Genomic DNA, 14,976 nt, shown 5'->3' on the forward strand with positions numbered 1-14,976 from the left:
CTCACTCAATTGTGCGTTACACTTCCTTACTTTTCAAATACGCGCATTTTTCGAACTATAAGTAACTAGATTATCAAAATTTGTTTTCAAGTATTTGTATACGTGTTTTCTTACAGGTGTTTCTGATTTTAAACCAAGCATTTTGTTGACCCAAGATGTATTTAATTATACAAAAAAAAGAATAGTTTTTTTTTAATGTTACAATACTCGTTACTACTTTTATATATTTTAGTTGTAACATCCTAGAGTTACAAATTAATTTAATATCGTTTTCAAATTACATTTCATTGTTGGAAATTTGCCCAAAAGCTGTGTGATTCGGCCGTATACCCTTCTGTTTATACGAGAATTCTATCAAAATAGTTTTCACTCGTCTTCACTTTCAATATTTTACATAAATATTTCCGAGATTTTGACTTTAAGCATTCGAGCTGGATCTCTGCTTTGGCGATAAATTCTTCTTTTGCTTTCTATCTTACACAGAGAACATGAAAAGGATCACGAACACTGTAACCTTTTCTCTGACGAAACCTTTAAAAAAATAATTAAAAGGAAAATGAGATTCGAAAGTCTGTGACCGCGTGTTGTCAATTAAGGGCGTGTTAATATAGCTAACAGTAAAAGATATAGAATTTAATAAGGAAAAACAGTTGAACTGTGATAATTAACACTTGTGTGAGAACATATTTGACAAGGACCGTATCATTTGTGTCAGTTAAAATTATTTGCATAATATCAGAAACTCGCATCCCAACTTGTAACTCGGCTTTCTATTTTTATCTGTTAATTAACATGACGCATGAAAACAGTTCGCGTTTCATTTAGTAGATAAGGGCTCATTGCTTGAAATGTCATCCACCTCTAAGCTATTGTTTTCGGTCATTACCAGCTTTTTACAGTGTCGTACAACAATATTTTGCATGAGTGTAGCCGTCTGCTGACGGAATCGCAAGCACGCTGGCAAAATGCTTGGCGGCATTTCGTCCGTCGTTATGTTCTGAGTTCAATTTCTTTCGTGATCGACTTTTCATTTTCATCTTTTCGGAATCGGTAAAATAAGTACCAGTTGAATATTGGATTCAATGTATTTGACTTATCCCTTCTTCTGAAGTGGTTGCTCTCGTGCCAAAATTTGAAGTCAATATTCTACATGAGTCAACGAGGAAATGTCTACATGGTCACTCAACCTGCTAGAAATAGCAATCAAATCTTCCTCAAATCACACCTTCAGCTATATTAGAAAAAGATTCGTGAAATTTTATAATCGTGGGTTCCATGCAGATAGAAAAATGACGGAATCGTCACGTCCTTTGATCGTAGACCTACTGAACCACGGATGACCAGGTGCTAAACAACAACAACAACAGTTTTATAATTACTCAATTAAATTGCATATTGTAATAGATCGTTGATTAAAAGAGAAAAACATTTAATTGTACATGTGTGTGTATGAGGTCATACAATGAATCTCTCTCTGTCTCTTAGAGTACAGATTGATATATATCTGTCCTGTCTGCCAATCAGTCACATCCATGGACTTTACTATTTAGCAACATTCTTGGACTGGTCCATCCTGTGTATTGTTCAACATCTTTTAGTGTAACACCACAGACAATTCATCCTATACCTCTCTAAGATACACATCTCTAACCCCTTATCTCTAGTATTTCTCAACCCTTTTTGTCCCAAACCCCACTGCAATTTTCAAAAAGGTAAAAAAAAGGTCTCTCACCATGACCAAAGTTAGTAGATAGCGCACGCACACATACGTGTATGTGTTTCAGCCCAAAGGTTGTGGTCATACTGGGGCATATATAGGTGCAGGTGTGGCTGTGTGGTAAGAAGCTTTCTTCCCAACCACGTGATTCCGGGTTCAGTCCCACTGCGTGGAACCTTCAGCAAGTGTCTTCTACTATAGCCTCAGGCCAACCAAAGCCTTGTGAGTAGATTTGGTAGACAGAAACTGAAAGAAGCCCATCATATATGTATGTATTTGTGTATCGGTGTTTCCTCCCCCCACCATCACCATAAGAGGGATGACCACTAAGTAGACATCCCTTTTGCTAGAAGAAGACTACCTACGGTCTGACCACTAAGAAAAGATTGTTCTCAAGAAAATTCAGCAAACACCAGAATGTAAGCAAGCAAGACAAATGAAAAGATACAAAATATAAAGATTAATTATAGACCAGTTTCGTTGTTAACGACTTACGTAATTGTCTGCAACACTTCAGTATGATTGTCTTCGCAATATAATTTGCAGAACTATACACGAGACGTCCACATGAGATTGAACATATATATAGTTCAACCAATTACATTTGGGGTTCAGTACCCACTGACTGGCTCTCGTGCCGGTGGCACATAAAAATCACTATCCAAATGTGATCGATGCCAGGCCCGCCAGACTGGCTCTTGTGCCAGTGGCTTGTAAAAAGCACCTACTACACTCTCGGAGTGGTTGGCGTTAGGAAGGGCATCCAGCTGTAGAAACATTGCCAGATCAGATTGGAACCTGGTGCAGCCGCTGGCTCTCCAGGCCTCAGTCAAACCGTCCAACCCATGCCAGCATGGAAAACAGACGTTAAACAATGATGATGATCATCATCATCATATATAGGCATGGACATGTTTATGTAGTTAAGAAACTTGCTTTGCTATCACATGGTTACGGGTTTAATCCCAAGGCTTAATACCTTAAGTGTCTTCTGCTATAGCCCTGAGTTGACCAGTGTCTTATGAGTAGATTTGATAGATGGAAACTCTGTAGAAGCCCATCATGTATGTATGTATGTATGTGTGTGTGTATGTGTGTACATGTCTTTGAGTTTGTCTCCCTACCACTGCTTGACAACCAGTGTTGGTTTGTTTACATCCCTGTATCTTTGCAGTTTCAGCAAATGAAACCGATTAGAATGAGTACTAAGCTTTAAAAAAAAAAGATGGTTTCATTTATTCAGGCTAAATCCTTCAGGCTGGTGCTCCAGCATGGCCACATTCCAATGACTCAAACAAACAAATGATAAAAGATGTCACCTCTGAACCTAACTGTTATCTCATATCACCACACTGCACATGACTCCTGCTTATTCAAAGATATTGAATGCTGCACCACCACCACCACCTTACCACCCCACCCCACCCTACCACCCCCACCCCACCCCACCACCCCCTTCATCTAAATCATGTGACACTTCATATTTGCTGACTGGTCAGAGTTCCACTGTTTTTGCATTTACTGGCAGCAAATGTAATTCGCCTCTTGCCCATGTAAGGGTAGTTAAGTGGGTGACCAAAAACTACACCCTTCGGCAAGTCACTTCACGTTCTTCACACAGCTAAAGTTCCTAACCTCCAAATCACCATGAGTTTCAAATGTGGCCATACTGTAGCAGTACAGAACACTAGTTTTACCATCTGGAGGAAGTCGACTGCCTGTTTCAGGTCTGGAAGGCAAAGGGTACCCTTGCTCATCTCACACTGTCTCCAAGATTTGCTCCTTCCCAAATTGATGCCAAAAGGAATCTCTGCTGTTGCACTGACAGGAACAGGGAAGCAAGGGAAATGACTCCAGCATCAGTTTCCTGGTTATCTATGTAGCTCTCCAATAGAGAAAAAATACGAAAGGTTCTTGGAAGCCATCTTGAAGCAAGTCTAAGAAGAAGCAAATAGTTATATTGAAGCTCCTGTATGCAGGCTTTGCATTTAAACCAGGCATAAAAAGCCATTTTCAGGAAATGGGCCCCCTGCGACATGAATTATCATCAGGCTGGCCACACTACTAAATGTTTTAATTGAATTGAATCATTGATAATTAAATCAAATTTAGATTATTATTATTATTATTATTAACGTGGTGAGCTGGCATGCCAGGTGAAATGCTTAGCAGCGTTTCATTTGTCTTCATGTTAGGAGCTCAAATTCCGCTGAGGTCAACTTTGTCTTTCATCCTCCTGGGGTCGGTAAAATAAGTACCAGTTAAGCACTTGGGTCAGTGTAATCAACAGTACCCTTCCCCACAAATTCCATGCCTTGTGCCTATAGTAGAAAGGATTATTACTATTATTATTATTATCATCATTAGTAGTAGTAGTAGTAGTAGTAACGTGATGAGTTGGCAGAATTGTTAGCATGCCAGACAAAAACCTTAGTGGCATTTCATCCATCTTTACGTTTTGAGTTCAAATCCTGCTGAGTTCAGTTCAAATTGCGCCGAGGTTGACTTTGCCTTTCATCCTCTCGGGGGTCAATGAAATAAATACCAGTTGAGCATGACAAGAACCCTTCGCTAAAAACAAAAATGTGGGGCCTTGTACCTATATTAGAAATGATTATTTTTATTATTATTATTATTAAGGTGGTGAGCTGGCAGAATCGTTAGCACGCTGGGCAAAATGCTTAGCAGCATTCCATCAGTCTTTACATTCTGAGTTCAAATTCTACTGTAGTCAACTTTGAAATTTATCCTTTCAGGGTTTATAAAATAATTACTGGTTGAACACTGGGGTCGATGTAATTGACTAGTCCCCTCCCCCCAAATTTCAGGCCTTGTACCTATAGTAGAAAGGATTATTATTATTATTATTATTATTATTATTATTATTATTATTATGGTGATGGTAGTAGTGGTTGCTTTTACCACATTCCTCATAACAAACCTCTGTTAATTCCTAGTCAACCCCCTCTGAATGTAGATCATTACCATCCACCCCCATCACTTCATTTGTAATGTTATCTCGACAAACATCATTTTTTGCTTTTGTTTGTTTTTTTTTACTATACATTATCAGTCTTTTATGGAGAAGACTTGCAAGCGAAAGTGTCACTTGTTTGTGATGAAATATAAGACAATAACATATCGTCATCTTTTCCTGACCGGTATCCTCAATCAACTGGCATGGCATTGGTTGCGAGGAATATAAATGGGATGTTGTTGAAAGCAGAAAATGTTTTGCAGTTCTGCGATTGTTCGGTGACATCAGTGATAGTTATTGGAAATTTAATTTAAGAAAACAAATCATTAAATGTCTGAGGTTTTTTTTTTTTTTTTTTTTTTTAAGTTTTTTTTTATATGGCTGAGGCTGATCAAAATGCGTGCACGAAGGATTTTATTTCAGATGTTTGCGTTGGAATAAAGCGAGAGATTTGATACGGTTGTTTAGCATCTTGTAATTATAATCAAGACCATTATTAATTGATGCCACGTAAAAAGCACTCTGTCCACTCTGTGGGGTGGTTGGTGTTATGAAGAGCATTTAGCCATAAAAAAACCTTGCCCTAACAGACACTGAGGCCTGGTACAGTTTCCTGCTTAGCCAGCTCTTGTCAAACCATCCAACCCATGCCAGCATGGAATTGGGCATTAAATGATGATGTTCCCATTGTTATGCAAGCTTATATATTACATTAATACCTGTGTTATGCTTATTTCCATCTGTTTAATAACTATTCAGCAGAAATATTAGAACTTATATATCTTCTCACACCATATGTTTAAGAGAAAAACCCTCACAATATACAATATTTGTCTTGCTTTCTGTCTCAAGTTATCACTTCACAGTGTATAAAATGTAACGAAATGTGTTTATCAGCAAATTTTCTGCAAGTGGTGGGTTGATTACCAAATGCTGTCTTTTGTTGGCCTAAACATTGTCAGTCTTTGTCCAGATCACTATATATGCACACACTCACCAGGACTTAGTTGGCCTGGGAGTACAGTTGAAGATAATTATCTGAGGTAGCAAGCATTGGGACTGAACTTGGAACCTTGTGTTTGGGAAGCAAACTTAACCACACAACCATGCTTGCACCTTGTATTAGATCTCAACCCTTTTTCTGATTATGGGGTGGCAGTATAACTGGGTGGGCATATCTTGCTTACCCACTAAAAAAAATGTTGTATATATATATATATATATATATATATATATATATATATATATATATATTTTAAACAAATTGTTATTTTTATTCAAGATATTTTTGCTAGTCCTTAAAATGTACCATTTTATCCAGTTATTTCTTTGCTTTGGAAGATGTTATTGTAATTGTTCTTACTTTCCATTTTAATTCCAGCTTGGGTCGGATCTGTTACAATTGGAATGACTTTTCTCATGTCTATATTTGCAAGCATCCTTGCAGACAGAATTGGAATCAGAAAAGTTGGCTGTTTCGGAGCAATACTTTCCACTGTCGGTTTGTTGTCTAGTGCTTTTGTAACCCAATTAGAACTGCTTTATCTAACTTATGGCATCTTAATAGGTGTTGGTGGAGCTTTTATCTATTCTCCATCACTTGTCATCCTTGGACATTACTTCAAAAAGAAAATGGGTCTTGTGAATGGTTTGGTGTCTTTTGGAAGTGCTTTATTTTCAGTTAGTTTCTCTCAGATTCTACCAGTTCTTATTGACAGAGTACAGTTAAAGAATACTCTGTTAATTTTGAGTGGATTGGATGCAACGATGGTGTTTTGTACATTTACCTGGAAACCAGTGTTAGTAAAAGAAAGCCCTATGAACCAACTAACGTTGTCAAGTGAGAGTATATATGAACATGTGCATGACTGCTGTTCTTGGACTAAAAAATTCCTCAATGTGGATATATGGAAGAACAGAGGTTATGTGATATGGGCGCTGTCTTGTGGCATTTCTTTGTTTGGTTATTTTGTGCCGTTTGTTCATTTGGTAAGTACTAGCCTATAAAAAGAACAAATATCTAAATTTCTTCAGATCATTTTTATCCTTTGTTCTTTTCCTTTTAATTGAAAACTCAAGATGTGTTTGTTTTTTTTTTTGTTTTGTTTTTTTTCAATATTTACCATCATCATCATTTAATGTCCCTTTTTCCATGTTGGTGTTGATTGGACAGTCCAACATGAAGTGACGAGCCAGAGGGCTTTGCTGAGCCCCAATGTCTGCTTAGGAATGGTTTCCATTGCTGGGTACTTTTTTTGTTTTTTTTTTTGTGCCACCACCTCTGGTGGGGGGTCACCATGTACCTGCAAGGCAAAACCCCCTCATCTGAGTGGAGTACAGTATTGAGAGATATGATAGTATGATGGAGGGAGAGGAGCAAGTGTCTTGCCAAAGAAGTGAATATATGGCTTCCCCATCTGAAATAAGAGAGAGATGTGTGCAGAAATGAACATTTTGTTGTGCAAAAACAAAAGTTTTATTGTATGCTGCTTATTTTCGGGAATTTTGGATTCCAAAGTCTTTCTAGGTTTTTGCAGACCAAAGAGGTCATGTGATAATTCCACACCACTAAGCAATTAAATATCTCTATGGTACCTTGTACCATTAGAAATTTTAATATTAATATGAAGATGACAGGTTTATGAATACAGATTGTATTAATGAAATGGAATCATCAATCAAATAAGTCATTGTATTAAAAGTGAATTAAATTATTTAATTACATAAACCAGGTACTACATAGAGAGTTAACTGCAAATATCTGGAAATTGATAGCTGTAAGAACTTGTTCAGAAATGAGCATTTCTGTATCATCATCATCATCATCATCGTTTAACGTCCGCTTTCCATGCTAGCATGGGTTGGACGATTTGACTGAGGACTGGTGAAACCGGATGGCAACACCAGGCTCCAGTCTGATTTGGCAGAGTTTCTACAGCTGGATGCCCTTCCTAACGCCAACCACTCAGAGAGTGTAGTGGGTGCTTTTACGTGTCACCCGCACGAAAACGGCCACGCTCGAAATGGTGTCTTTTATGTGCCACCCGCACAAGCCAGTCCAGGGGCACTGGCAACGATCTCGCTCGAAAATCCTACAGGAGCCAGTCAGGCGGTACTGGCAACGGCCACGCTCAAAATGGTGCATCTCATGTGCCACCCGCACAAGAACCAGTCCAGGGGCACTGGCAACGATCTTACTTGGCTTGCCGGGTCTTCTCACGCACAGCCCATTTCCAAAGGTCTCGGTCCGTAGTCATCGCCTCGGTGAGGCCCAATGTACGAAGGTCTTGCCTCACCACCTCAGCCCAGGTCTTCCTGGGCCTACCTCTTCCACGGGTTCCCTCAACTGTTAGGGTGTGGCACTTTTTCACGCAGCTATCCTCCTCCATTCTCACCACATGTCCATACCAGCGCAATCGTCTCTCTTGCACGCCACAACTGTTGGAAAATGGCAGCACTTAAATTTGAAGGCTCAGAATTTTTGGATGTTGGCTTAAGACTTTGGTACACATTCTTATTGGGAAATCTTTTTAAACCTTTCATCCAAGTGAAGTTGTTTCATATCCTTAGACCATTCCTTGTGTAACCTTTTCAGGCCTCAACTAAAGATTTATTATCTCAGGTTCCATCATGAAAGAATTGTCAATCTCTCTTAATTAATCATGATTAAATCTTTCATCTACATCTACTTTGTCTTCATCATCACTTCTGTTGTTTTTATCAGAATGTACCACTGTATCTATAATCACAGTCAGTATAGAGACACACAATTATATCTTATATAACCAACCATTATTGAGATACACATTAGATGTTTCTTTGTTGACTGTCATCCTTTCAACTAGATTCTTTTCACGAACCTTACTTGCTCTAGATCTCCAAACACATTTAACATAATTCAAGTTACTCCTTAACAACTTTCTCTACTGATGCATGAAATCCTTTAAAACCATTGTCAGCATTTCCATTGGATGACATCTCATATATAAAGACAAGTTTTTGGTTGAGTGAAAGTTTGGCAATATAATTGACACATATATGGTTATAATAATGGACTTTCCTGTCATTAGACGATGTATGAGGGTTTGACAATTCCTTGCCAAACAACCACACAGATGATTTGTTTATAGTGATCAAATTTTTGTGTAGACGTAAGCTCACTCCCTAAGCTCAACAACTCTCTGGCAATGGGGTAGTGGCGACCCCTGCTGTACTCTTTCACTACAACTTACACTCGTTCTTCCTGTTTTTGTTGTACCTGTATTTCAAAAGGCCAGCCTTGTCCCACTCTGTGTCACACTGTATCTCCCCAAGAACTATGTTAAGGATACATGTGTCTGTGGAGTGCTCAGCCACTTGCACGTTAATTTCATTCCCTTGATCAGATCAACTAGAACCCTCGTCATCGTAACGACGGAGTGCCACAATAACCAGTTGCCCTTCTTCACATCAGCATCATGGAAAAGTAATTTATTTTAGTGTATAATAGATTTAGATGTCTGCATGGGGCTCTACATTACAACCCATGTATTGGTTCACTCAGGGGTTTGTAGCCTGGTCCACTAAAGGAGCTTTTTTGCGATTACCACCAGATTAGATAAATCCATACATTGTGCCTAAATGTGCGTGTGTGTGTGTATGTAGCTGTGTGGTAAGAAGCTTGCTTCCCAACAACATGGTTCCAGTTTCAGTCCCACTGTGTGACACCTTAGGCAAATATCTTCTACAATAGTTTCGGACCAACCTAATCCTTGTGAGTGGATTTAGTAGGCAGAAACTGAAAGGAGCCCACCATATGTATGTATGTTTGTTTGTCCCCCCCACACACACACACGCACCTTCGCTTGACAACCAATGCTGGTGTGTTAGTATCCCTGTAACTTAGCAGTTTGACAAAAGAGACCAATAGAATAAGTCCTAGGCTTACAAAGAACAAGTCCTGGGGTCAATTTCTTCAACTAAGACCCTTTAAGGCAGTGCTCCAGCATGGCTGCAGCCAAATGACAAACAAATAAAAGAATAGAATAACATATTTACACACACACACACACACATACACACACACACACACACACACGAGGGGGAAGAGGGTAGGAGATAGTGACTAAATGCTCAGATGACATAATAGATTGGTTAAGTACACAGGTTTTTGACAGAGAAACCTGATTTTTATCTCTGATCTAATTAACTTGGATATGTACTCACAATCATGAGTTTGTGAGCCAGTTTGCCCTAAATAAATAAACATCTGAGTTTTAAAAAAAAGAAACAAATATTACATAACAATGTATTATGAATGCATAGTAATAATGAAGATGATAATCTTTACTACCAGAGGCACAAGGCCTGTAATTTGATGGGTAGGAAGAGGCTAGTTGATTACATCAGCTCAGTATTTGTCTGGTACTTATCTTGTCAATCCTGAAAGGATGAAAGGCAAAGTTGAAGGCTGTGGCATTTGAGCATGCTTGCATGGATCGGATGTGGTTTTATTGAGGCAGATTTTCTACACTTGGATGCCCTTCCCGTCACCAACCTGCACTTGTTTCCAAATGAGGTAATGTTTCTCCATAGTGAGACAGGTTTTTACAGAATATTGGAAATTAATGATGTCGCTTGTGTGACAGTGGCACTCATTTACAGCTACCACACAATGTCAAGACACACACAAACACTCGTGCATACATACATACATACATATATATGACGACGTTGATGATGATGAACTTCTTTCAGTTTCCATCTGCCAAATTGCTCACAAAATTTTGATCAGCCCAGGATTATGATAGAAGAAACTTGCTCAAGATACCACTCAATGGGACTGAATCTGTAGCCATAGGGCTCGGAAGCAAATTTCTTACCACACAGCCTATATATATATATATATATATATATATGTACATATATATATATATATATACATATATATATATATATATATATATATACATATATATATATATATATATATATATACACATATATATATATATATATGTATATACATATATATATATATATGTATATACATATATATATATATATATATATACACATATATATATATATATATGTATATACATATATATATATATATGTATATACATATATATATATACACATATATATATATGTATATACATATATATATATACACATATATATATATGTATATACATATATATATATACACATATATATATATATATATACACATATATATATATATATATACATATATATATATATATATATACATATATATATATATATACATATATATATATATATACACATATATATATATATACACATATATATATATATGTATATACACATATATATATATATGTATATACATATATATATATATATATACACATATATATATATATGTATATACATATATATATATATGTATATACATATATATATATATGTATACACATATATATATATATATATATACACATATATATATATATATATACATATATATATATATATGTATATACATATATAAGTTAGTTGAAAAATGTTTGTCACATCTTTCAATTGCTTTAGCAAAAACAGTTGAAATATGTGACAAACATGCTTCAACTAACCTAAATTCTGCTCGTACCTAAACACTCTTTGCACCAGTGCTTCGTTGTATGTGTGTGTGTGTGTGTGTGTGTATATATATTCTAGCTGGCCCTGTGCCGTCGAAAATGATGGCTAATTGTATTATTTTAAATTTGAAATGCTGTTTGAGTTTTCTTTTCAGTGTTGAATGTTCACCATCCCACTTCTATGGAAACACACACACACACACACACGCACATTCACATACCTCCCTTTTACATACACACACACATATATTCACAGTTGAAACACTCCCACTACCAGTTTACAATCATCCCTTCCTTCCTTTCTCATTCATATGTTGTGATGGAGAAAAACATACACACACACACACACACACATATATATATATATATATACGTCGGGCTTCTTTCAGTTTCCGTCTACCAAATCCACTCACAAGGCTTTGGTCGGCCCAAGGCTTATAGTAGAATGGGACTGAACCCGGAACCATGTGGTTGGTAAGCAAGCTACTTACCACACAGCCACTCCTGCGCCTACTGGCTGTTAACTTTATCTGTGGTTAGACAATACAGTCATCTATTCAGCTTCTCAGGATCCTATGATCTAACAACATTGCAAATGTGTGTTATATTATAATTGAGAGTCTAATTTTACCTGTGAATTTTCTGTGTGTGCATTAGAAATGATACTCAAGGACAGTGGGAGGTTGTACCAGACAAAAGATTAACTTGTTCAATGGCCTATTTTTCATTATTAAGTTAACTTATTTTCCGCTGAATGGAGACTAACAGTAGAAATTAGTTAATGTGACCTAATATTTTAATGTATTTAGATACTCATGTAAACATTAATTTAAATGTCCATGTATGTATAGAAGCATCAAATGTGGTTGGTATTTTGCAGACAAAGTAAATTTCAAACACAGTAAAGCTGTACGAACAGCAGAAAAAGATCGGGTGTTTATCCTGATAAGACAGAAAAAAAAAATTGCCGGCAGGTGGCTTAGCAAGTTTTTTCTGTCTTATGAGGGTAAAATACCCAATCTTTCTCTACTCTTCTTAAAGCTTTACTGTGTTCGAAATTTACTTTCTTGTCTACAAAATGTGTGTGTGTGTGTGTGTGTGTATTAATGTTTGTTTTAATATTCTAATAAAGACAATTTTATATTAAATTGGAGGATTACTCAATACACTTTGTAGAATACAAATTTATTGTTCTTTAACAAGAATAATATTGGCAGTGACTTCAAAGTTTCAGCCATTGGATGACTAAAACTTCAAAGTCACTGTCACTGATGAACAACAATTAACTTACATCAATTATTATTTATTAATTCAATACAAATAGACTGCATCCCATCTAACAGCTGTTTCTGCTTCCAATGTTGTATGGTATTGCCATTGATATGCTAAAAAATATTTCTCATATTTGGTTATAAAATACACCAGAAGTATAATGGATTTTATCCCTTAGACAGTTAGCGAGGTCGTTGCCAGTGCCGCTGGACTGGCTCCTGTGCAGGTGACACATCAAAACACCATTTGAGCATGTCTGTTGCCAGTACCGCCTGACTGGCCCTCGTGCCAGTGGCACGTAAAAGCACTCACTATACTCTCGGAGTGGTTGGCATTAGAAAGGGCATCCAGCTGCAGAAACTTTGCTAGATCAGATTGAGCCTGGTGCAGCCTCTGTTCCAATCTATGAAATTCTATCTGGTCATGGGGAAATGTTACCTTACTTGGAAACAGTTGAGGGTTAGTGACATGAAAAGCATCCAGCTGTAGAAAATTTGCCTTATCCCTATAACATTCAGGTTAATTCATCAAATGTAATCCTTATTCATCTACATTTTAAAAAATTAGTCACATTTTATCTCATAGCCTTGATTTTGATGTGAATGTTCATTTTTAGATTAACATTGTAGAGTAGGTGTGAGAGGCTGGATCTGGCCAGTTTCAACATGAAACTGGTAGAATATATGGACTGGATATAGCCAGTTTAAATGCTAAAGGGTGAGAGTCCCCTTTATGCAAGTGGCATCCTTAAGTACCAACCGTCTATAAAAATGTCTGGTCATGGGGAAATGTTACCTTACTTGGATGTAGGTGAGGGTTGGTGACAGGAAGGGCATCTGGCCATAGAAAAATCTGCCTTAATAAACTCCAACTGACCCATGTGAACATGGAAAACTGGACATTGAAACGGTGAGAAAATAATGAACTGTATCTTTTTATATGATACAAAATATTTCGAAAACCATTTTTTAAATTCCATTATTGCTTATATTATTCTAACCATTATCTTCATTAGCGTTGACACAATCCATCATTATTTGACCATGTCTTCATTGCATTTATTTCATAATTAACAATATTATTATTTTTTTCTTTCATTAATCGTTAGCCTCTCTGCTATCATTGACAGTAACCTCATTGTGCCGTGTGGTATCTTAACGAGTCCTCATCAACTGTTGCTTGAGTGCTGACAGTAATATGTAACTATGGCAACCTGTCATGTGACTCGTTAATATCGGAAAAGAAACAAAGAACTAAGTTGTCTTCTTATATCATTGCAGAATCATCACCATCACCATCACCATCTTCATCACCATCGTCATCATCATCATCATTGTTATCATCATCGTCAACATGTGGAATATTATTGGTTAGCTTGATGTTGATTCATGTTTAGCCTGGAGGAAGTAAATAGAATAAAGTATTTCATTATGAAGAAAATATCTCCTGCTTGAATAAAAGTATGTCATGCTAACCATTTAAAAAAATTTTTTATTTGGTGCTTTCAGTCAGCTCTCTTTGGGCAGATTGGTTGCAACAAAATCTAGAAATGGCTGACAGGTACAGGTCTCCAGATTATCATCTAAGATCTTGGTACACATTCTTTCCTATGTTATTTTGTTGTTTGATGGAGTACCGAAAAGTTCCTGGCTTCAAGGGTGTCGCGAAAGGCTTGATTGGAAGCCCAACCTTCTGAGTTCTTTTATAGGGCTTAGAAAAACTGAAGGGCTACTGCAATAAGTGTGAATCTGAGATGGGAATATGTTGAATAAAATCATAATTAACTGATCCTTCTGCATTTTCTTTTACACAAAGCCAGGAACTTTTCATTCCCCCACCTCCTTGTGTAGGTAGTTTAGTGTTGCTGTTTCTACCTACTGTGTCCTTGTTTATTGTGCAGTCTATTTTAATATGACTGGAATTTTTTGATTGTAATGGTGCTGATTGTTGTTATTGTTATTTAAGTTAACCGTCATTGAACAAATTTATTCTACATTTTTCATCATAAAAGTTGAGGTAGCACATAATGTGAACATGTAGTGTAAAGATTCAAACATCATCTCAATCTGTCTAAATCCTGCTGCATTTCACATGGAATTTTTGATACTCCAAAGATGTCTCGGTGTATAAGTCAAGCTACCTTTTTTCTTTTTACTAAATTTTGGTGTGAAAACTTTGACTTGTAAGCCAGAAAATACAATATATATACATTATATATACACTATCAAACATATACATACACTTACACACATGCTGTATTTTCTGTTATGCAAGTCAACGTAGCATATAGTGTAAACATCCAAGCATTGTCCCTATCTTCTGTATGTATGGCCCTTGTCCCCTTTCTGTCCCCTTTCCACCATCATTCTCTCCTCTCTCTCTCTCTCCACCTGAGCTAT

The 14,976-nt window shown here is 36.8% G+C and overlaps 2 protein-coding genes across 4 annotated transcripts in view; one reads left to right on the top strand and one right to left on the bottom strand.

Annotated features, from left to right (window-relative positions):
* LOC106877820 (monocarboxylate transporter 10) overlaps positions 1-14,976 on the top strand; it is a 28,237-nt gene that overhangs the window by 2,895 nt on the left and 10,366 nt on the right. For both annotated transcript variants that reach the window (XM_014926837.3, XM_014926838.3), the window contains exon 3: positions 6,076-6,683. In XM_014926837.3, coding sequence (XP_014782323.1) covers positions 6,076-6,683 — 608 coding nt within the window. The remainder of the gene's footprint in view (positions 1-6,075; positions 6,684-14,976) is intronic.
* LOC106877821 (kidney mitochondrial carrier protein 1) overlaps positions 12,474-14,976 on the bottom strand; it is a 33,793-nt gene continuing 31,290 nt past the window's right edge. The window contains exon 12 of one of the 2 annotated variants that reach the window (XR_008266229.2): positions 12,474-13,974. The gene's annotated coding sequence lies outside the window, so the exon portion shown is untranslated. The remainder of the gene's footprint in view (positions 13,975-14,976) is intronic. The other variant, XR_016237432.1, reaches the window with a different exon arrangement.

The sequence above is a fragment of the Octopus bimaculoides genome, chromosome 19 (assembly GCF_046866305.1).
Source record: "Octopus bimaculoides isolate indiv1 chromosome 19, ASM4686630v1, whole genome shotgun sequence".
Taxonomy (NCBI): domain Eukaryota; kingdom Metazoa; phylum Mollusca; class Cephalopoda; order Octopoda; family Octopodidae; genus Octopus; species Octopus bimaculoides.